The sequence below is a fragment of the Setaria italica genome, chromosome II, assembly GCF_000263155.2.
Source record: "Setaria italica strain Yugu1 chromosome II, Setaria_italica_v2.0, whole genome shotgun sequence".
NCBI classification, from domain to species: Eukaryota; Viridiplantae; Streptophyta; class Magnoliopsida; order Poales; family Poaceae; genus Setaria; species Setaria italica.
In genome coordinates this window covers 47162179-47186744 of record NC_028451.1, presented here as the reverse complement: position 1 = coordinate 47186744, position 24566 = coordinate 47162179, and the positions used below count along the sequence as shown (strand labels likewise).

Below are 24566 nucleotides of genomic sequence, written 5' to 3'. Positions count from 1 at the left end.
GTGGCTGAACGAGCACGGTCGAGAATGGCTGCAGCTTCCTGTTCATTTTGAGCGGATTGGTAGGATTAAATCCTAGATTAAATCCTGACCGGATTAAGTAATACAGACATTTAAATCGGATCTAGATGAAATCCTGATCGGAATCCAATCCGACCAAACCGAACGAGACCTAAAAGTGGATCGATGCCAATCTCGTGCCGCATATTTTTTGAGATCTCGGTCTCGGATTGTCGGGGTTACTGCGATTTGCGAAGCAATCAGATGGTCATCTCTCGGCAAATAAAAGTCAAGGGACATCGTGGACGGCGTGCGGCAAATAAATGAAATCGGAGTAATGGGCCGTGCTCGGTTTTCTCCCAGCCCATGTTTGCCGTTTCGAGAAGGCCTGAGCCCAGTTAAAATCCAGACCCAGTCAGTCCGGCCGGGAAATGGCACAATCAGCTCCAGTAATCAGCGTGACTCCGGACCTTTACCTGGCCGTGACGCCCTTGCCCAATCTCACGAGTCACGTCTCGACCGGACTTGACATCCACAGTTTGTTCAGACGGCTTACGACCTGAACCACTCCTAAACTCGCCCATCAAATGCAAAGAGAGGGGAATGGATTAGCATTTTCTCAGGGCTTAAAGCTGACACTTCATTAAGAAATCCATCAGGGATTCAGTGGATCATCCAAAGTCTTCTTTTTATCTCCGTCGCTTCGCATCAGGCTCCTGAACAAAAGAAAACAGCTATCCCCTGTCGCTGTCAGAGGCTTGGTCCGCCGATTCGATGTGCCCACCGCCGGCCGATACAGCGCACCGGACGGTCGAACGGCGGCGCGTTCGTGCGCGCCACATGCCCTTCGACATCTAGCTGCTGGGCATCGCGTCCACAGGGAATTCAGGATGATGGCGACGACGCCAATCAGCCAGGTTCCCTCTGCATTTCTGCAAGGCTGCGACTGCGATGGCTCACTGTCCTCTTGTCTCCAAAACTGCCCACCAGGGTGTGGCAGCTCCACAGGGACCCGAGGCTATGGTCCAGGAACGAACACCAGGCCCTCATGGACTGGATTGATGAGCTTCTAGATGACATGACTGAGCCATTCGGTGTCGAGTTTGACGGCCAGCACCACACGGTGCACCGCACGGTCAAGGGAGGATTTTTCAAGGTCATCATGCGCAGGCCCGACCCTGGGGCAGGGCGAGCGGGGCGGCCGCCCAAGACCCCGCGGCTAGGAAGGGCCCCGCTGATTGGCTTACGAGTAAACAGTATACGTAGACTAGTAAATAAACGTAGCTAATAAAAAGTGCTCAGATCTTGTTGATATTCAGTACTCGTAACTGGTTATCTGCTCCGTTCTTCGTTGGCGACATGGGCTGTGAGCCCAGATTATTGATCGAGTATTCTAGTTCGTTGGCACTCATAGCCCGCATGGGACATTATGCTATGTGCAATACTAAGAATTAGTGCTTGTTTTAGATATGATTGAGGTGAAAGTAAATTTGATATCCGTAGGTATACATTAGCAGCTGATATATTAAATTTAATTAAGCATTTGGTTTGTATAACTATGTCGCAATGTTTTAAAATAGAAAATAATCAATATATAGTATATAAACCGCTTGAATTTTTTTTCGCCATCCATAATTTTCTTTTGAACGAACAAGCAAGGGACAGTGCTTCAGTGCTTATTCCATTTATATAGAGATAAAACGGATTACATGTCCTCTGGATTGCGTGAAAGAAAAAAAGAGAGCCCAAAGGCAATAAAGGCGCTAAGTTTGCACCAGCAAATCGCCCAAGTGCGTGCCTCCTTATCTTGCTCAATAGTGATTGCACATTTTTCTTCATATCTAGGCTCATTTGGCTCAGCATATTAAGGCAGTATATTTGAATCATCACATCAAATTGTTTACATATCGCCTTCAAATGCATACACTGCACAAAGTGAACATAAGAATATTATGCAACAGCAATCAAATGCACATATCGCACTGTGTGGGGAGACGAATAGACACCACAATTGTCCAGCGATGCATCACAAAATTACTAGAGTATGTATTTCGAAACAGACTTGTACTAAATTACTGAAAACGTTTTTAATCACAATGCATGCACTTCTCAGTTTGAAGTTGCTTATGACAATGCTGAGGAACATAACGATAAGCTGGACAGTTTCTTGCTGTCTGAGTACAAAATAAAGCACCAAATGAACATGACTCCAGAAGCTCATCAGTAGAAGAAAATATAAGCCATTATCCTGAATGGACCCCACAAAAGCCACCAGTCCTAAAACACATAAAAACAAAGGTGTCACTAATAATTGGAAAGGTAGCTAAACCTAAAATCAAAAATCAAGTGGTGAGCTAGTAACATGCACAGACAATCACAGCAAATACCATATCTTGCCAAAGCCTGAACACATTTTTGCATCACCATAGTCAGATCTTTCTCAAAGTTTAACTAAAAAATTGATCTCGCACTAATCTCTGAAGTACTTTCTAAATCATGTTTAGCAATCTCTTAAGTACTTTCAAAATAATGTTTAGCAATCTCTTAAGTACTTTCAAAATAATGTTTAGCAATGGATCCGAGACATTTCAAGTACACAATGGAGCAGTATTTTCAGCTACAAAAGAATATTGGTTATGACATATAAAGATTCATTTTCTCACTTGGTTGGAAGCGAACCAGCAATTCTGCAAAAGAACTGTTTTCCAGTTCAAATTGCAGTAACGAGTTTAGTAATTTCAATTTACCTATTTCAAGAGAATATCTTCCATCATTAACCCAGCACACCAATATACTCAGTAAGATGATTAGAGCTAGTTAACTTACATCCCCAATAGAGCACGATACATATGCAAATACAATCTACTGAATGGTAAATCTTGAAGTGAATAAAGGATTAAGCTTTGTAAATTAGGGCACATTAAGTAGGAGTTCATTGATGTGATGTGATGAGGCAATCAGATGGCTGAGTTTCCTGAACAATTACAGACAATATAAATGGCAAAAAAAAAAAAGACAACACCACGATCAAGGAAAGATGTAATTGCAAGCGAATAGTTCCATGTAATCCAAAAGGATCCCAATTTAAACTTGTATCTGCATTCATCAACTAAATCTCAGTACCCCTAGCAGGCAAAACAGTGGACACATTAGGGTAGCTCAAAATTTCTAGATAAAAGGGGCATTGTCCCATTTCACATTTCAACCAGTCAGCACAAATACAGGCAAACAATCATCGCTACAACAAGACACCACAAGCAATACTAATCACCACAAAGACCCCGATCTACAGCCGACATTGCTCCGCATCTACCTAACGCGCCAAAATCTACAACGTTGAACTCGTCCACCAGCAAGCCGGTCGGAAACCCACGTTCGTCAGACAGGACTGGATCGGATCAGATCCGACAGGACGAGACGGGGAACCGCGGACTCACCTCGGCGTGGCCGGCGACGGACGGGGGCGGCGGATCTAGTGGTGCTTCCCGCCGGTCCTCTCCATCTCCTCGAGGTGGGCGAGGTGGGCCCGCTCCCAGGGCAGCGCGACGAGGTAGGAGAAGGCCATCCCGCCGAAGCAGACGTGGAAGAGCGGGTCCGGCTTGCTCGCCTCGATGTACTTCTCGATGTAGTGGTCGACGGCCTGGTCGGCGCTCTTCTTGACGTTCTCTCAGGTGAGCCGCGGCTTCAGGTACGCCGGCACCTCCCGGACCTTCATGCCCCGGATCTCGTTGTACAGGGCTCGCAGCGCCATGACCGATCTCTCCCTCTCGCCTCTCGCTAGGGTTTCCTCGTCGGCGTGTGGGTGGGTGGAGTGGGGAGAGGAAGGGGAAGGGGAATTTGTTCGGGAGCGGGGGTTGTTCGGACGAACTGGGCCGCTGTTGACTCTTGCCTACCGTGTGTGCATGGATTCGGTTCGGATTCGCGGGAATCGGATCACTTCTTACCATATCTCAAGTCGAATACGAATTCGGATGTTCTCGAATGCAAAATGAATATCTTGAATTTGGATATTCATCGGATATTTACTCAGTTTGAAGATAATTTATCTATTTTTTTTGTTGACGGTTTTTTAATAACAAAATCTTTATACAAATAGAGACCAAAGTACGAGTACCTAACTAGTGCATACAAAAATCGCTCATGAAAATATTACATTAATTAATAATTATTTGAAATAGTGTACTTTATGAAAAAAATAATTTATGGATAAATATATATTTTAATAAATATAAACATTTATCAATGAATAATAAACATTGTATAAAAATGTTTTTATTAATAAATAGATAAACTAGAGTATTTAAAATTAAATTTCATATTCACATATATTTATTATTAAATTTAATGACATTGGTCACTAAAATTAGAGATAAAATTTAAATAGTTTGATGGGTACAATAATAGTAATAATAAAACTAATATCATTGATTATTAGTTATAAAGATAAATTTTGAATAGTTTCAATGATATACTGTCATTATTAATATTCAAAGTAACATCATTTATCATTAGTTATAGAGATAAATAATAGTTTCATATGGTCGGATATGGATATTGTCGAATACGAACGTGGAATTGGATAGAGAAAATCAAGATAAACGAATTTGGATGTATCCATTATTATAATACCACATTAAATTCGGATACGAATACGGATATTCATAATTCGGATACAAATACAAATATCCATAATTGTCGTTTTAACAAATTCGGATAATTCGAATATCCTTTCCACGTTTCCATCCCTACCCATCCGTGATCTTTTGGGCCACGGAGCTGTGCGGCGACGTCGGTTGCCTCTACTCCAAACAGGCCATTTGTTTTGGGCATCTCAAGGTAAAGACGCTGCCTTTTTTTTTGCCTGCACGTGTTCTTGTCGTTGACCTTGCCGGGGACCTTCGTGGTAGAATCAGGAAGCAGGGCGCGCTTTCTTTAGCGTCCATCGCACGCACACCTTTCTTTTGACACTAGACTAGGGGGGTGTTTGGGATAGTACAGGGCCCGTTCGTTTACTCTGTAACTGGAACCGTTCCAGTTGGAATAATAGGCTTATTTGTATCAACATTGATCAGCTGGAATAGTTCCTAGCCTCAATCCAGACCAACCGAACGAGGCCTAATACTGCTAGCTGATGATCACCGGATCACGAATCATCGAGTGATCAAGGCATGATGGTGCTTTCGAAGACAGACCCCGGCATGATGAGGACACGATGGCGATTTTACCTTTCTGTCACACCAGCGAGCAAGGTAAAATTGCCACGATTGCATTGCGCATCTCGTCCTGGACTCCTGGGTAAAAATGCGGGGAAGTTGCCAGCGTGCGAGGGGGTAGACCATGACGACATGCCCCCCCGTGCTTCGAAGGTGGCAAACTGGCAATGAAGAATTTTCCTTGGCAGTTGGCACTTGACACAGGTACATGAATGCTTACATGCTTTAATAGACTGTTTGGGAGTGATCACACGTCTCAGCCAGACATGACATGACATGACATGACATCCACAGTCTTCCCTTGTAAATGAAGCCGGATTATATTAGTGGATTACGACCTGAACCACTCCCAAAACGGGTAACGATCGGGGCATCTGGCACATAAACGTCGCGTGTAGAAAGAAGGGTGCAAGGAGTAGGAATGGTAGGGACTAGGGACGAAGAAACCAAAAAAGAAAAAGCTTGCCGTCGCCACCAGGGATTCAGGACAGGAACATTCAACTTCTTTCTACCTCCGGCGTTGCATTGAATCAGACTCTTGCAAACACGCAGCATCTCCCCCGCCGATTCGATGCGGCCGACCACCGCCGATACGCGCATCGGACGGCCGGCGGCGAGCCCGTGCCCGTGCCACCTGCCCCGCGAGAGGATCGAGCGAGCCATCTCCTGGGGCCTAGGCATCGCATCCACACGACGGCGACGTGCAGCGTCGCCAAGACGCCAACCATTTCCTCCGCAAGCAAGGCTGCGGTGACTCACTTCCTCGCACGGCGCATGGACAGTTGGATGCGTATGAGCAAGTTCTGTTGAAGTATTTAAGTTTTTGAGTTGAACTGATTGGACTAAAGTTCTCGAGTTCGAATCCTAACAAGAGTGATTGAATAAAATAATTATAGCCTACCCCAACTTTCACGTATGCATATGGCCTGAACCGAGGAGGGCAGCGATGTCGGTTGCCTATTCCAATTCTCCAAACGTGCCATTTTTCTTTTGGCCATGTCAAGATGCTGCCCCGTTTTTTTTCTTTTGGCACGTGTTTTTAGCGTTGACTCTTTCTGGACCTCGTGGTAGTATCGGGAAGCAGGGCGCGTTTTCTTTAGCCTTAACCACACGCGCGCGCACATTTTATTTTATTTTTAACTGACACTACAAAACTACCAGTAATACTAGTGTGCAGAGCAGAGCTGTCAGCTGAGCATGCGGGTGATAAAATGAAGGGTATGCTGATGATCCCCGGATCACAAATCATCATCAGGACGTGACGATGCTTTTGGTGACAGCCTCCCGCATGATCGGGACATGATGGCGATTTCACCTTTCTGTCATTCCTACTGGCAGGGTAAAAAGGAGTAAAAGACGTCACGCACGATCCGCAACTACTCCTCCTGCTGGGTGTTTCAAAATGCCGGAAAGGTGCCACCCTGACGATGCATGCGGCCCCCATGCTTTGAAGGTGGCAGGCAGCCCAAGGCCCAAGTGGACCAGACACGCAGGCAAGTCTCTGTCACGTTGGACTGTTGGAGATCGGAGTGCCTTGGCTGTGAAAAAAGGAAGAGAGAAAACCCTGGGCAAATCATCATTCTCCTCCCCTGCGTGCTCAACGTGTGGCCGATCCAAGGGCCCAAGAAAACCAAATCCAAATCCAAACTTCAATGCTAGAAAATGGGGACAAAAAAGGGTCAAATTGCTGTCGAGCACACAGCGCAGCCACTCTCTCAAGCTGCTGACGAGGAGAGATAGAGAGAGAGACAGGAAGGTATGAACCTTAAAAAATTGCTTCAACTTTTTTTTTTGAAACACTAAAAATATTGCTTAACTCCCTACCAAACAAAACGTATACTCCTACGCCACACAGGTCAGCCACGGGAGCACGCCCACTGCCACCCCGGCCCCACCACGCCCCTGCGTGCGTGAGGCCACCGCACGAGCGAAAAGGCCACACCAACGGTCACAGATTGGGGTCTCGCAGTTTCGTCTCGTCCTCTCTCCCTCTCCCTCCTCTCGCCAAGACGCCAACGCCACCGAGTTTTCCCCCAACCAAATCCTCGCTCGCTCCCCTTTCGCCCCCGTCCACCACCTCCTACAGTTCTCCATACCACGGCTCCATTCCGCCAGGAGGAACGAGGCGTCAAGGCCGCGGCTGCGCGCTCCGGGGGGCAGGAGCAGCAGCAGAGCGCCATGGGCGCCGCCGAGAACGACGTACGGTTTCTTTCTTCCTTTCGCGCCCCGGAAAGATTGTCCCTTTTTTGTAACGCGCTGGTTGCTCGCTTCTTCATGTCGACGTTTTGCTCATAGTTTTCTTTCTTGGCTTTTGCTGTGTGACGCGTGCAGGCGCCGCCGCGGCAGGAAGGCGCGCGAGGCAGGGGGGCTGCGCCGGCGCCGGTGCCGGAGTCGGTGGAGAAGGTCGTCGTCGTGGACCAGGCGCCGCCTCCGCCCGTGGCGAGGCTGCAGGCGCAGCGGCCGCTGGCGCCGCTGCAGGTCACCACGCAGGCGCCGCCGCCGCCCATGTCCGTGGCCTCCGGCGCCGTCGAGCCGCCGCCGCAGGTGGCGGCGTACCAGCCCATCCCGCAGGCCCCACAGCAGGTAGGAAGAAATGTCCAAGCCCAATTGCTTAGATTCTTATTTGTAAAATAAAACCTCGATCGAATTGATTAAGAATTTCGGTTTAAATAGTGGGATTGGCTCGGCTCTTTTAGGACATGTGGGCGTGCTTGATTGCGATCCGACTGTATCAATTTAGGCTGGTTGGTAGGCGAGGAGGGTAGTACAATAATTTTGTTTGGTACCAGCAGGGTTAGTGTCCTGTACTTTTGACCTTTTGGAGTTCATGCTTGCTTGCTGAATTATTCTACCACAACACTACATTGTCAGAATTACAGAATTATTCTATCACTATACTACATTGACAGTACGGATTTGAAAGTACTCCAAAAGAAATAGCTCCTGGAGGGTTAAAAGAATAGTTTGATGCTGATAGTGTGGTTTGGATTAGAACGGGCGAAAGAGTAGTTTAATTGCAACTTTGCAAGTTGTGTCGTTGATATTTGCAGATATGTTAGATACCAAAAGGACAAAAAAGGGTAATCTTTAGGTGCCTGTTTTAGGCTTAGGTTCTTCAATTATGGAGCTTCCACATAGCACACGGCAACAAGCCAATAATGCATGATGGAATATCCAACATTACAAGCTAATTGTGTTTTCTTTTGGCGCAGCGGCAAAAGCAATTTAATACTCAAAGTGCTCAACCTCCCACAATAGAAAAGGAGCATAGTGGTAGTCTTTGACACGATTTATTAATTAATGTCACCTAACTTCTAGCTTTGGTTAACTAGCTATATGGATGATTCATCAGTTTCTTTGGCACTAATATTTCCTTTAAGATATGATCAAGATTGTACCACTGCTTGGATCGAATCTCTGAATCTGAATGTGATGTCGTGGTAATCTAAGCTTTAAGTTGACAATTTGTAGCGGCTAATGACCTGCTGTGACAAGCTGAGTAACTGATTTGTCGTTGCAGGGTCCGCTTCCGTCTCTCAACTCGCACAAGTACACCAACGGTATAACATTGTGCGTCTTCCTGCTCCATCTTGCTGCAGCGGGGTTCACCATTGGCTTCTTCGTGTTCAAGATCGTCCAGGAGAACACCCATCACCCACAGTCCCGTAATGCGCGGCGCGAACGCAGCCTGCTGCGTGAGTGGCTGCTGCCGGTGGAGGGTGCAGTGGCGCTGAGCATTGTCCTAGCCTTTGCATGGCAGAAAGCTGTGCGCACGTGGCCGCGTGCGATGGTGCGCGTCATCCTCTGGTCCAGCTTTGGCGTCACCCTTGGTGTGGGCGCGCTGCTCATGATCTTCTCTACGCTGGCCACGGTCGGGCTCGGCGTCGCCATGGTGGTGTTCTCCATCGGCACTGGGCTTTACGCCTGCTGGGTGACGCGCCGCGTGGGCTTCACCGCTCGGGTGTTCGAGCGTGCCGTGCAGCCTGTGGACAAGTTCCGCGGGCTGAATGGCCCCGCGTACCTGATGGTGGCGGCTGGGTTCCTGTGGATCTCCGTGTGGTGCGTGGCGGTGATTGGCGCGGTCAACTTCCGGTTCCCCGGGCTGACGATCCTGGCGCTGGTGCTAAGCCTGGCGTGGACCGCGGAGGTGATGCGGAACGTGGCGAACCTGACGGCGAGCCGGGTGATCGCACTCTACTACCTGCGCGGGATGCAGTCGAGCGTGCAGTTCAGCTTCCAGCGCGCGCTGTCCTACAACCTCGGCAGCGCCTGCCTGGGCTCGCTCTTCGTGCCCACCATCGAAGCGCTGCGCATCCTGGCACGCGGGCTGAACCTCCTGGAGGGCGAGGACGAGTTCATGTTCTCCTGCGCGCACTGCTGCCTCCACGTCATGAACGGCGTCTTCAGCTTCGGCAACAGCTGGGCCTTCGTCCATGTGAGAGCCTCTGCAACTGCTATTTCATTCCAAATGGTTGTGTGTGCTTGGTAATGACAATAGGCTTCGTGTCTGTGTTCCAGATCGCGGCGTACGGGCGGGGGTTCGTGCAGGCGTCGCGGAGCACGTGGGGCCAGTTCGAGGCGCTGCCGGGGATGGCGGCGCTGGTGGACTCGGACATCACGAGCTCGGTGTGCTTCCTGACGGGCGTGACGAGCGGCGCGCTGTGCGTGGCGCTGGCGGGCTCCTGGGCGTTCGCGACGCACCGGCACTACACGGCCACCGTGTCGCTGCTGGCCTTCTTCGTCGGGTACCTGATGACCCGGATCGGCATGGCGCTGCCGCAGGCGTGCGTGGGGTGCTACTACGTGTGCTACGCCGAGAACCCCACGTCGCAGCTGTTCGACAACACCATCCCGGCGCAGATGCGCAAGATGCAGGAGGGCTGCGACCCGGTCGTCGTGCCCACGCCGCGGTTCCCACAGCAGCGCGCCAGCGCGTGACCGGCCGGCTCTCCTCCGCCCCGTACCGTTCGTCCAATCCACCTTCCCCATCCTTCCTCAGGCGTGATCCGGTCTGCGCAGCTCCATTTGACCCGGTGACCCGGTGGCGGCTTTTGCAGTCGCGTGGAAGAAACGGAACTGGAGCTGGAGAGTAGAGTGTCTCAGGATATCTCCCAGCCATACTGCCACATCGCAAAGCTTACAAAGCATTGTGCCTGTTTTTGTAAATCCACCCATTTTTTTTTAATTGGTAGAGATGAGGAATCCCCAATATTTCGGGTGTGTAGACAGTTCTATTCTTGGGTGTAGTTAATGTGAATATTTTAAGTTCATTTTTTGGTGACTCAAAAGACTTGATTTGGTCATGGTGACCGCAACACAATAGCTCACTGTTTGAGCCTTTGAGGCCGGAGTATGAAAACAAAATATGAAGTGGATTAGTCTGGTTGGGGGAATTAACAACTTTCTCCAGGCTTGGTTACCTGCAGTGGCGGTAACAGTAAAGCTACCAAGAGCAAGAAGTAGCGAGTGAATGGTTGCTTTGCTGCAGATGAAGAGGCACCCTGCCATGGTGAGCAAAACAAAAGAGAGTGGCGAGAGGTTGAGAGCCATGCAAACGGCATGAGCTGCTGGCTGCTGACTCCTCTGCTGCTGCTCAGTAGAAATTTTCTTTGGGCAAGGGGGGGCCAGGGCCCAGTTTGGCCTCCACTACGCTGGTTAGCTGCAGTAATGGTCCTATACGTTTAGGGTTGAAGATGGAGCAGCAGGCGCGAAAAAAAAATTGTCGACGGGCTGACGACAGAGGCACAAAGTTCTGTGATGGGCCGGAAAATGATCAAAGACAGCCCATCGAACAACCCCACGCTTCACACTATTTCGTCTTGCTCTGCACGATTTCAAAACGATCCTAGCCGATCGAAGGCCGAACGAACGTCTTCCCCTCCCCGTCTTCAGAACCTGCCGTTCCGCCGGGCGGGGATGTGGGTCGTGTTGGCGTTGATGTCACGCGCGGCTCCCCCCAAATCAGCAGCACCCCTACTCGGAGTCCCGAAGCATATAAGAGCATCGCAATGCGAATGCGAGCCAAAATCCTCGCCCTAGCAACCGAGAAGAGGAATCCGGTGAGTGTAGGCTTCAGGATGACCTGTTTGGATGTGTGCTTTGGTTTTTTATAGGTTTCGCTATGTAATTGGCATCCAGCGTCGATTCGTCCTCATCTGATTACTTCGCGGGCTGCTCATCTCGATTGGCGATCGCGTTGCTGGGGTTGGTAAAAAAAAAGCGGGGGATGATGGTTCCGTTCTGCTGGTAGCGATGATTCTGTAATGCGGCATCTTATACTGTTTATATGTGATTAGCACTTGTTCGACTATTAATTTGTTCCCAGTTGAAGAGGGAACTGGAATGCTCTACCGTGGTATATTAGAGAATTAATGGCTGATGAAATTTGTTTAAAACCGTGTGCCTTTATTTGGCTGGGCAACATTTTTTTTTTGGAAGTTTTCGTTATGATTAGAGCTATGCATGACTGTCCTGTATGGTGGCCTTGCTAATGGTTTGTCTCTGTTCAGGAGGATCTGTGGTTGCCTGCTTTTCCAATTGGGACTGAGGTTTGCTTCCCATCCTACCTTCTTTTGTTTTGTATAGTGTGTATGTTAATCATGCCCACTTAGCTTGGACATAGTATACAGCTTAAGCTGCACACTTTTCCAGTTTCCTTGCGTTTAATAACTTATACAACTTGGCTTGTCATCTGCAGTGGGGAAACATTCATAAGATAAAGGAAAATTTAGAGATATGATTGTCAAACTTAATCTCGTATGATTTCTTCCCTTTTTGAATGTTTTTTTTTGTGTGTGTGTGGTGAGCAGAAAACACTAGAAGAAGGTGGGGAGCTTTATGAGAAGACGGTTTACTTGTTTGGAAGCACTGAGCGTAAGTAACTAAGTATACTTTGCTGTCAGCTAGTTTCTAAAGTTAATTTTGCAACCTTTGATCACTTTTTATATATCGGATGTTAAAGTGGATTGTAGTATCTGCCAGCTGCTTCATTTCCTTAGAGCAACTCCAAGAGGCTGCTAATCTTACCCTCAATATCTTTTTTAGGAAAAAAGAGAGAAAAAATGAACTCCAACAATCCACCTAAACCTTCCCCAATTTTTTAGCGACGCTAAAAAACAGCCTGCCACCACGCATATTTTAGCGTTGACGTTCCTCCCCCAATCCTAATTCCCGCACGCCCGCACGTTCCTTCCGATGGGCCCAATACGATGACGTGGCCTGTGTTTGAAATATTGGGGGCTATTTATTAGCGATCTGCTGTGGACTGATATGTTTTTGGGGGAAATTTTTTTTAGGAGAACCCCCAATACATAGTTTTGGGAAAGAATTTTTTAAGATACTCTTGGAGTTGCTCTTACTAGTTTTACGCCTGTTGAATATTGTTCCATACAAGTCAAATTGGATCCTGTTTGGCATGCAGTGCAACTATTGGATGTTAATGGTCAATCGAAGCGGATGGTATATATTCCTGTTGCAGTTGCTGTGAGTTTTCATCCACCCTCTTGGTCCAGCATTTATACCATTAAAAACATGTTATTAGAAAAAATGGTCTTGCAGTTGTACGCCATATTGCACTGAACATTTAGCACACGTCTATGCTAGCTAAGCAATTCAGCATTTATGTTTATACCTTTTGCATTATTAAAAATCATACCATATTTGGTATATTATCGTTTACTATCTTTTATGTACATTATTAATTGCACAAGATGGAAATTTATATATCAGCTTTTAAGTTTATTTTGTCAGTTGATGTTACCAAAGGGGATTATCTTGGTAGGAGCATTTTATTTCCTTCTATCGTGGTTATTCTGTTATGATTTTTTTTCCTCAAAGATTCCTTGTTGGATTTGCTGGTAACTTGTCAAAACTATTTGGCTGGTTGCCTTGCTCTTCACTGATGTTTTTTACTCTAATATGCAGTGACGAATATTTGTTATCATATTTATTAATTTGTGGTGGCTCAATCAAATAACTTGTTTAAGGCCTAGGACTTCGCTGGATAGTATGCCTTGTTTAGCAGATGAAATGTTCTATTTTGCAGGTAGACTGTCCTTTCAACCATCAGACAAAATTTGAATAAATTCTATTCAAAGGGAAAATGAAGAAATAGTACCGATAAAAGCGATGAAGATGGCATGGGTTCTATTATGTTCCTCTTGCGGATAACTGCAGTTGCCTCATTTGTGGTAATCAAATGTGGCTGTAGTTTAGTGGTGAGAATTCCACGTTGTGGCCGTGGAGACCTGGGCTCGAATCCCAGCAGCCACACATTTGATGAACCATTTTTTGCATGTTGTTTTCGTTGCTTGTATCCTTGCCTTTTCCCACTACACTAAGGGGGTGTTTGGATACGAGGTGCTAAACTTTAACAGTGTCACATCGGATATTCGGATGATAATTAGAAGAACTAAACATAAGCTAATTATAAAATTAATTGCAGAACCCTGTGCTAATTCGCGAGACGATTCCATTAAGCCTAATTAATCCAACATTAGCAAATGGTTACTGTAGCACCACATTGTCAAATCATGGACTAATTAGGCTTAATAGATTCGTTTCGCGAATTACACTCCAACTGTGCAATTAGTTTTGTAATTAGTCTATATTTAATACTTCTAATTAGCATCCAAACATCCGATGTGACGGGTGTTAAACTTTAACACGTTGGAGCCAAACAGACCCTAACTTATTTTTCTCACCTTGCTGTTGCTTTGCTTACAGGCTTAGCAGGATGGAAAGTTTGAAAACAAAAATATTCACTCTTGGTTGCACTCAGCGGAGGTCAGTTTTATGAATTTATTATGCTTCCGAAATTTCATGCTTTAGGGTACATCTTTAGTTCTGTTGTTTATTTGTTCCGGGGGCATTTTCATTCTCATCCATGAGGTGCTATACCACTCGTTACAACTACAAAATCCCAGGTTTATACATTTACAGGTCTGCGCTGAAGAATCTGAAAACTGAGAGAGTAAAAAAGTTGGACTACTGCATGCCCTGCAAGCTGAGTTGGGTTTATTTTTTATAGGCCTGTATTGGGCTTCTCCAGGAATAGCTATTATTACCTTCTTTTTTTTTTGGCTGCCATGTTTCTTTAACCGAAAATTGTAAAGGAGAAGGTTCTCATAGGTCGTCTCATGCAGTGCCATGTAGGATTTTTTGCTGATGTGAAAGAGAGGGGGTAAGGAAAGAGAAAGAGGTCGTTGTTTCACGAAACAACCGCCTCATAAGCTAAATTTTAGGACTATGAGATCACTACTTACCATCGTACCAGTTGTGATTGCCATGTAACTCATAATATTCCTTTATTACATCCACAAATCAAAGGATTTTAGATTACTACGAGACAAACAAAAACGCAAACTATTGTAGTGGTTGTCTGATAAATCATCTCAAGATCACGTGTCAATGCATAAGATCGCCTATGAGACAACACTAATATACTTGCCCTTAGAGAAAGGAAGAGAGAACTAAAACAGGTCAGGTCCGCAATCCAACTGATAGATATTTAATTATCTTCTCAAGAGATCTAGTGCTTTCGAATATCCAATGTTCCCCAAAACTTATGCAGGCTAGATGTGAAAACCCCGGGCACGCCTGATTTTAAAAACGTATGAAGCGTCGTTGTTCCGTGTTCCATATTTAAAAGCATCTGAACCTGGGCTAGATTTAACTTTGTGTCCACTGTTTTCTGAACTCGAAGTACATCAACTGATACTATCTCTACGCACATTGAAGAGATATTAGAAAATTTTGGAAGCCAGGGTAGATCATCAGCTTGGTGACATCGTCCGTCGAGTGTGATCTCGTATTGGTCATGCTGCATCGGACTCTGTTTTAATAGAGCTGTATACATTATCGTTTATCAAATCAGAGGGTCGTTGTTGTAGAGTAAACAAGTGGTTCAGGAACAATCCGCTCCCTTTTCGTCTAGTAAAGTTTCAGCACAGGATTACTCGTTGCGCAACAGATCTCTTTCCTGTCCGTTGTGCTTTGTGAATCACAAATTGTGATTGTTTTGCCGACTTTGGGCTGTGCACCCAAGCTCTGGATGAGTCATGAGTGGACGTGCTATACATGCGTGTATGCATCAGCAGCCCAAAATAATCCTGGATTCCTGGTCCACAGAATCGGCTCAGCCTCGTGCTGCCCACCCTGGGTCTCTTTAGGCCGTTGGATCTAACCTAGGTGGCAACCATCAACCGTCTTCCTCGCGTGACTGCAGCCCTCCTCGAGACCTCGACGACGCGCTGGGCCCCCTGGCCTGGACCCCTGGGGTCAGGCGCCTCGGGCGCGCTGGCCCCCGGACCGTGGATCACAACCGCGCCGCCATGGCCTCAGAGCCTCAGACCTGCTAATTGCGCGTTCTAAGCCCCGTAAACCGTGCTGGTGCACAGGCCGGCGTGGCTCGTCGGCGCCGGCGATGGCCTCCACCATGAGCCACTGAGCTCCCACGGATCGAGGAGCTCGACATCATCAGCATCCTGCACGCGGACGCCGGCTACGGCACGGCCACGTTCCTGCATCCTGGACCACTGGTCAACGTTGCCTCTGGTGCGTTCGATGGCGCCGGCGACGGGTCACTTGATTCGATCCACGCCGCTGTGACCGAGGCAATGGAACAACCGAGCTTTTAGGTAGCAGCTCCCAAGTCTGATGGATGAAACTACTGAAGCTTCTAGTGGCGGCGCCTGAAGAACGTGCCTTTTTCGCTGAACCTGAAGAACAGAAGGCTGAAACTAGTGCATGTACTTTTACACCAAAGGCCGATTGGTTGTGCTGTTCTGCAGCTTCTCGGCCTGGCCGATTGAATTCAGCAACGCCATGCGTGTCCTTCCTGTGCTCATCTCATATACTCGGATGCAGTATCGTGCACGCTCCAAAAAAGTCTGATCGATCGGTCGCTGGATCAAGCGGCGGCGGCTTTCCAGAGCCTGACCTCGAGACCAGCCGAGGCGAGGACCCCGATCGCGAGGAAGACGCCGTCGTGCGCGACGCACAACCCGACGAAGACGTTGGCGACGACGCAGGTCACGGCGGCGCGGCCGACGTAGTGGTGTTACCAGTTCCAGTACCGCCTCACCTTGGACCCCTTGCCCGGCCGCACCAGGAACGCCAGCACCTGGAGGTAGCCGAAGGCGAGGACGGCGACGCCGAGCGCCTGGTGGCGGTCGCCGCCGTCCAGCTTGAGCTCGGCGACGACCCGGCCGTGCCGAGCACAAACCCGACCCCCTGCACGGAGGCGTGCGCGTAGAACCAGAACGGGTCCCGCCGCTTGAAGTACCGCGCTAGCGCGGCGCCGAGCGGCATGAGCGCGCCCCACCCGAGCCCGGCCATCGCGCCGTGCCACTTCCTCGCGTCGAACGACGGTGCCCCGCCCGCGTTGGACGCCACGCCGGTGGCGTAATCGACGGCGGCAGAGGCGTAGCTGCGGTGGCGAACGACGTAGTTTATGGAGAGTTGGGCGCCCGAGGGGCCGACGGCGCAGATGAGGTACGGCGCCGGCCGCGCGGCGACGAACTGGAAGGTGAGGTAGAGGTGGGACGCACGCGCCACCAGGAGCGTGGCGCGGCGCCAGGCTGCCTTGGTAGCTGATCGCTGCCGCAGATCTCTGATTGTCAGGTCGGGAGAGGCAAGGGGTGGACGGTATTTCATTTACCGTCCCCCCAAGAGGTCGGGCGCCTCGCCGCGCTGGTCACCTGGCTGGATCGTGGACCGCAACGCCGCCGCCATGGCCTCGACGGCGAGCTCAAACCTTCTGATTGCGCGTTCTAGGCCCCGTAAAACAGTGCTGCTACGCAGGCCGGCGTGGCTCGTCGGCACCGTCGATGACCTCCAGCGTGAGGCGTGAGCTACTGAGCTCCCACAGACCGAGGAGCTCGAATCATCAGAATCCTGCCCACGTACGCCGGCTGCGGCTCGGCCGCGTTCCTGCATCTGGACCACTGGTCTGCTGGTGACCTTGCCGCTTGCCGGAGGCACCCGAGTCAACATTGCCGGCGCGCGCGCGGTGTAGCTGTAGCGGCTCCCGCATGGTTCATGGCAATCGATGAACACGACGGGGACACGGTCGCTGGCCCCGCCAAGGCCTTTGAAGTGGTTCCACGGAGAGACAAGCGGCATCGAAAGAGGTTGTAGTTGCAGAGGTGAGGTGATGGAATGCCGAGCGTCCCAGTTTTCTGGCCATAACATTCTGCTGCCACATTCAGTTTTTCCATGGCTCATGTAGTCATGTGTGGCCATCTTCATCTATCCAGGGGATGAGATGTGCATCTGCTCTGCCTCGTGCTGGCCTTCTGCCACATGCCCACATACTGTCTGGTGGAGTGGCCGCGCTGCTCAGGCGTCGTCACGGTGGTGTTTGACGCGCCGCGTGCGTCGCTCTGATCCGGTGATGCGGAAGGTGGAGAACCTGACGGCGACTCGGCGAGCCGGGTGATCGCGCGCTGTACTGCCTGCACGGGCAAATCTCAAATCTTCTGTCCTCGTAACTGCCCGTAAGTAGCGCATAGCGAGCCATCAGACATAAATCTCCCATTCTCTCCATTCAGTGATCTTCTGATTCGCGTTGCTGCGACCGTTCAGTGATCGAAGTATCAAACCCCGATTATTTCGTCCTCTCGATTCGGTCTCTTGTGGTGAATGATTTAGGCATTAGTGGAGTAAAATTGATTCGATATGCTTCTATTGTTCAGATCCCCCCTCTTCCTTCTCGATTTGGCTTCCATCGGCTCCTGATTTCAACCTGGCTTCTTCTGCCTTTGGATTTGGCCATGGTTCTGAGCTCGGGTGGCATGTGCAGCAGCGCGAGATAGCCAGATAGGGAAACGGAGGAGCAGAGGCGGGGTAGTCACCAGCGGTGCAGGTGCTGGGATCTCCGGCACGGCGGCACCAGCCATGCGCGGAAGGAGGCTATGGGCGGACCGGCGGAGTAGAAGCGGTGCAGGGGAGGCGACGGCACACTGTGCCGAGTCCAGCCATTTCGCGCGAGATAGCCAGATAGGGAAACGGAGGAGCAGAGGCGGGGTAGTCACCAGCGGTGCAGGTGCTGGGATCTCCGGCACGGCGGCACCAGCCATGCGCGGAAGGAGGCTATGGGCGGACCGGCGGAGTAGAAGCGGTGCAGGGGAGGCGACGGCACACTGTGCCGAGTCCAGCCATTTCACTGTAGCTACAGTACCAGCGCCCCTCATCTCTCGCCGAGGCCAGTAACTTTAGCGGCTCTTCGGATTCCCAGTTCGGACTAAAATTCTCGTCGCATCAATTTAGATGTTAATTAGAAGGATTAAACATGAGTTACTTATAAAACTAATTACATAGAGACTAAATCTCGAGACAAATCTATTAAGCCTAATTAATCTATCATTAGAACATGTTTACTGTAGCACCACATTATCAAATCATGGACTAATTATGCTTAATAGATTCATCTCGCAAATTAGCCTTCATCTGTGCAATTAGTTTTATAATTAATTTATGTTTAATACTCCTAATTACTATCTAAACATTCGATGTGACAGGAATTTTAGGAGCTCCTAAAGAAACAAACGAGGCATTAATACGAGAGTATATTGATACCATATGCGGTTCTGAAACCAAGAGTTGGAGCTCTTTCAATAACAAATGTGTATTAGTTCTTTCTCCATACTGCTTCTTTATCCCCTCGTCCTTGCATCGATGGTCGTATACATGCATGTATTTCTTAAGAAAAATAACCCAAACATTATTATTCAATAGTCATAATTCTTTATATGCAGGGAACTGTTGACACTCGTTATTGATATATTTTAGTGCTATTTAACTAGTGTTTTCATGCTTAATCTTATACTAACCCGCCACTTGGTACCTGAAATAACCCCATTTATTGCATATGTGTTTGTATTTTGGAGTGTATTGCATTATGTCAGGAAATATGACATAATCAAGGGGGTTTTCATAAAGAAATTAATGGATATATTTGAACATGGGTCATCGAGAGAGCCGGCACGAGGAAGGAGAGGACTAGGAGGATTAGAAAGGGTTGTAGGCCGATCGGCCTGGCCCATTCTTAGCCCCGTTCGACCTTCCAATTCTTCAGCGTGACGTCCACGACATTCTTAGGGTTTTTCCGTCGACCATTAATCCAGAGCCGCCGATTATTGGAGACTATAAATACCCCCTCATGGATTACTTGAAAAAAGAGAGAGGGAGAAAGAAGAAAACACCACGCAAACACCATCCATCGCTGCCACAAGGAGGAAAAATGGAGAGAAGATTGGATCTACAAGAAGCCACGCGAAGCAGAGCACCAGAGGAGGGGAAAACCTCCTAAGCCGATTGACTTGGAGGTGCCATGCCGATCGGCCTGGGGCTTTCCTGCTCCCGTTCATCGTCGTTTTCGGTCCAATTGATCTACAGGATGATCTTTACCCATAATTATGTCAATATGTGTAAGATCATGGGGTAAAGTCTCCGTTTGTCCTCGTGGTTGTATGGAGATCTTGATTTGTAATCGATGAACCTCTTGTTTAAGATCTATTTCTTATCAACGATGTCCTTTCATGTAATAGCTGACCAGTGCTACTTTGGGTTACTTATTTGCTTACCTAGAACGGTCATCATGCTGTGTTCTTATCGTCCAATAGTTGAGTACCTCGTGTAGTGACAGCGTGTAAGAGGGAAAGTGTTGGGCATGGTTCACATCCACTCACGATAACACTTAGATCTAGTTCTTTCATGCATGGCGATTATATCTGCAAGGGATCCTAGATCCCTAGGACAAGCGTTTTATCTATCTTGTTTACATTCTAGATCGCTTAGTTCCAATCTTATCCAATACAAAGAGCTTTCGGTTCATAAATTGGCATGCTAATTTCCGTCAACAAAGCTTTAGTTAGGAAAAAAGTTGCTAGTTACCGAGGGGCGACGACCCAGTCGTCGTCGCGCGTAGCGAATAGCGAAGCTCCTGACCGCTCTCCCTATGGTGGCGGGCTCGCTGGGTCACCCGGTAGGCCGGTGCTAGGACGGATGTGGTGATTAGGGCTACAGCGATTAAAAGCGGACAGGTAGTAGTCGGGGACTGGCGGACTTGGGAGGTTAATGAAGCAAGCATCAACGTAATTGGAAGCCCCCGTATTTATCGGGGCGTAGGTGGTTACTATGCAGCTTGATCTCACCGCCCAATGGGAAAGTGTACACCGCACAACCAATTTGCGCAAATCACTTATGCCACATTACGGGAGCCAACGCACAGCTGGAGGCAATATGGACACGATACGTTTCAAGCTATGTTGGCTCGGAATGGTTGCGTCGCGCAAAGGCAGTTCTAAATTTCAAAACTAAAATGATCTTTGTTTTTCAAAACTAATTGAACCATGTTATTATGTTCTAGAATTACTAATGTATAAGATATTAAGTTTATATGAAAGGTGTTATAAGAATTGGAAGTATGGTAGAGCTGGAGGCGTGTTTTCATTACTCCTCACATGTTTTTTTTTGAAATATCATCTGCATATTTTGTTGCTAGAGAGCTTCGAGATAGAGTTGGACAGTCCAACTTAGACTTTGTAGGATATTTCATAATCCCCATCAATTCATAATGAGGAAATGAGTTTATCCAAACAAGAGTTTAATGGTGATTAAGCAAGCGCTTCTATTTTGCAGTTGGTCCAACCAAAAACAATGATTATTTGCATAGTACATGTAATAAAAGGATGATGCAAATCAAGAAAAACATCGTGTGAAATAATAAGAGAAAAGAAAGTTTTAGCCTACGCTATTTCATAAAAAGCAAAAAATGTGACAAGAATGTAAACATGACAATGGATGTAACTCTCAATTTAGATAGTGTAGTGCCCTGCGTCAAATGTAGAGGTTAACCCCTCATACCACATGCTAAAAGTTTGTGCATCGTGTAGTCTAGAAATGACACTATCAAATCCCACCTCTACCCCACACCACACCATGCTTCTTTAGAGCTAAAGTAAACCTTTTTACTTGACACGTCATATAAATCATTACGGGTGCAAATTGGTGTTCATAAGAAATCATCACCAATCCTTTGAGTTCAGTATTAGTATAAGTAATTTTTCTACTAGTCAGTGTCTTGATGGTGATTGTTAGAAATCAATTGATATCTTTATGAATTATGACATATTAAGTACCATTTTATCATATAATCAACCTTTGATTGAGATGGATGCTTGGTTCTTTTTTAGGGTATGCACCACTTGACTTGCAATCTGCTGAGTTGGCTTTTCTAATTTGGTGATCCAACAATGCAACCGTGTGTATACAAAGCTATGTAGAACTATTGTAGATAATTGTTGGCGCTAGGCATTAAGTAGACCACATCTAAGAAAAGTAGACCGCAACCGAATTCAGCCTGAACACATAAAACTAGCACTTTGGGCGTATATATTGTTGCATAAAAGTATAAAACTATATGAGAGAGTGTAAGATATTATCCGTCCATCTCCAGTTATAACTTAAAGAACAACAATTAACTCTCAGATCACCTCGAGACTAAAGCCTAGTTTGAGTAAGGAACATCTACATGTATCAACATCTCCACGAACATAACTTCCTTTAGACTTAATCCGGGCAAAGCCGTCCACTCAACAAAATAACCATATGACCGATCCCAAAATCTGAAAATAGGTCCAAATAAAGATATATCAATTGACTATCAAAGTATGATGCGTCAAATAGGCATCAGAAGCTCAAAAATAGATATTAAAATATCAGTAGGAACTCGAAATGCCATAATGGCTAATGTCGGTATGTATTGTGATTTGTTAAGCGCTAGGCCTATGTAGCACCTTTGTTGGTGGTTCCAAAAGGTAAATCACAAATCACTAACTAGTACTTCTACAGGCCCTTCATCAATAAATGAGATGCCGTTGAAGTATAAATTCTTCGTTTTTGCTAAACATGTTCAAATTAAGTGTAAATAGTAAGAAGCATATCGCAAGAAACAAGTTTATCCATTCACTTCACCTAATCTTTTGGCCAATTTTCAATTCTATCAATACTTCATGCCAAGATGAATTAAATTTCCATATCAGGCAGACATGTCATTAGTATCTCCTAAAGCTTGAAATCACGACAAAATACTGCAATTGATACAATATATCACTGTTAGCAGGCAAAAGGAAGTGGACGGGTTACACCTAAAGGATGCCTATAGGAATATCAAACCATCTATTGTTAAGTGTTGCGCTTGCACTAGCAAAGGGTGCTGCGCTTGCACTAGCAAATGGCATCTTGGTTAGTTCATCAGATAGCAAACATGGCCAAAACTGATTCTAGCTTATTCAATGACCAAGTCACAAAATAACTTCAATAACTGATACCAGCACATCACAATATATAATGTAAGCATGACAATATATCAGATGAATCAACTAATAGTTTAGTCCCAACTCCACACAAATTTTTCTATCAATGCCTCGAAATGATGGTGAATTAAGAAAAGGATCATTTATTATCAATGCACATCCATGGAAAATGCATTTATCTGACATGATGTGATATCACAACTTGGTCGGCCTTGCAGTTGTAGAACAAGGCGCGTAGGCTACGTCCACGAACATGGCACCCACGGTGTTACTCGTGGCACCATTGTCCACCTTGTCCTCGCCCTCATCCTCCTCGACTGGGCGGGATTCGGAGGGCGCGTTGACAGCGATGAGGACATCATCCATGTTGTCCCCATCCTCGTCTTCATCCTCCTCGGTGACAGCAACGTATGCAATATCTGCCGCGCCCTCGTCCCCATCCATGGTGCGGACGACGCCTAGTACGGCGACCGAGGTCGCTACTTTCTTAGCAGCGGGACTCACCGCTTTCTCAGTAGCGGCAGCCTCTGCCCTCTCAGTGGCGTAGCGCTCCTCCACCTTCCGGGTCAACTCCCTAAGGATCCTCTCCGCCTCGAGGTTATGAAGATGTTCCTCTCTAATGAGATCGACGGCCTTAGCGGAGAGCGCCTCGTCTATCCGGAATCGAGGCATTCTTCATTCTTGCCCTGCTTTGCCCCATGCTCGGAGGTGAACTCAAGGGCTTGGTCGTCGTCGCGCGTAGAGAAGCTCCTTACTACTCTCCCTATGGTTGCGAGCCAGCTGGGGTCACCTTGTAGGTCAGTGCTACGGTGAAGGTGGTGATTAGGGCTAGAGTGATTACAAGTTGACGGACAGATGGCAAGCGGGGACTGGCGGACTTGGAGGTTAATGAAGCAAGCATCAACATAATTGCAAGTCCCGTATTTATCAGGGCACAGCTTGGCCCCACTGTCCAGTGAGAAAGCACACGCTGCATGACCGTTTTGTGCAAATCACCCATGCCACATTGTGGGAGCCAGCGCACAGCTGGAGGTGGCATGGACATGACACGTTTCGAGCTACATTGGCTTGGATTGGTTGCGCTGCGCAAAGGCAGTCCTAAATATGATCTTTGTTTTTTCAAAACTAATCGAACCATATTATTATGTTCTAGAAAATTTTTAAGATATTAATGTATATGGAAGGTGTTATAAGAATTGGAAGTACGGTAGAGTTGTGGAGGCGTGTTGTCATTGCTCCTCACGCGTTTTTTCAAAATATCATCTGCATATTTTGTTGCTAGAGAGCTTCAAGATAGAGTTGGACAGTCCAACTTAGACTTTGTATGGATATTTCATAATCCCCGTCAATTTATAGTGAGGAAATGAGTTTATCCAAACAAGAGTTTAATGATGATTAAACATGCGCTCCTATTAGATGTGATCGATCTAACTAAAAATAATGATTATTTGCACGGTACATGTAATAAAAGGATGATGCAAATCAAGAAAAACATCGTGGGAGGAAAATAATATGAGAAAAAAGAGTTTTGCCTATGCTATTTCATAAATAGCAAAAAATGTGGCAATAATTTAAACATGACTATGGATGCAATTCTCAATTCTAGATAGACGTGTAGCGTTAAGAGACAACATAGTGTAATGCTCCGCGTCAAATATTGAACTTAACCCCTGTAAAGCTTGCTAAAAGGTCATGCTTTGTGTAGTCTAGAATTAGAGATGACTCTCAAATCACACCTCTACCCCATAGGGCCATACCACACCATGCTTATCTATAGCTAAAGTAAGAGCATACTTGGTTCGCTCCCAATTTTTGCCCAGCCAAAATGAGGGCATGCCAAAATCATTTGGCATGCCAAAACTAGGGTAAGAAATTTAGGTATTCACTTGGTTTAGTATACTTTTTTCCTTCAAGAGGTTTCTAATATCTTGCCATGATTTGGCTAAAAACATTGGTGTGCAATTTTTTTTGACCGAAGTCAGTAAACCTATTTTTTAATATTTTTTATTCCAGGTTTGTTTAATTCGCTCTCACATGG

At 47.1% G+C, this 24566-nt stretch overlaps 1 protein-coding gene, 1 long non-coding RNA gene, 1 other non-coding gene and 1 pseudogene across 3 annotated transcripts; 3 read left to right on the top strand and 1 right to left on the bottom strand.

Moving 5' to 3' along the window:
* Nucleotides 1-1646: 1646 nt before the first annotated feature.
* Nucleotides 1647-3885, bottom strand: LOC101756430 (annotated as a pseudogene).
* A 3284-nt stretch (nt 3886-7169) lies between these two features.
* Nucleotides 7170-10574, top strand: LOC101755350 (CTL-like protein DDB_G0274487). The gene is made up of 4 exons (XM_012844188.2): nt 7170-7409; nt 7542-7793; nt 8731-9645; nt 9729-10574. Exons 1-4 carry the CDS (start codon nt 7389-7391, stop codon nt 10146-10148), a joined length of 1608 nt encoding a protein of 535 aa, XP_012699642.1. The 5' UTR covers nt 7170-7388; the 3' UTR covers nt 10149-10574.
* Nucleotides 10575-11673: 1099 nt separating this feature from the next.
* On the top strand, nt 11674-13499 carry LOC111256224. Its single transcript, XR_002676230.1, has 4 exons — nt 11674-11758; nt 12020-12083; nt 12631-12692; nt 13255-13499. It is a non-coding gene; the product is annotated as an uncharacterized LOC111256224 (long non-coding RNA).
* TRNAH-GUG lies at nt 13410-13481 on the top strand. The gene has a single exon. It is a non-coding gene; the product is annotated as a tRNA-His (tRNA).
* Nucleotides 13500-24566: the final 11067 nt, after the last annotated feature.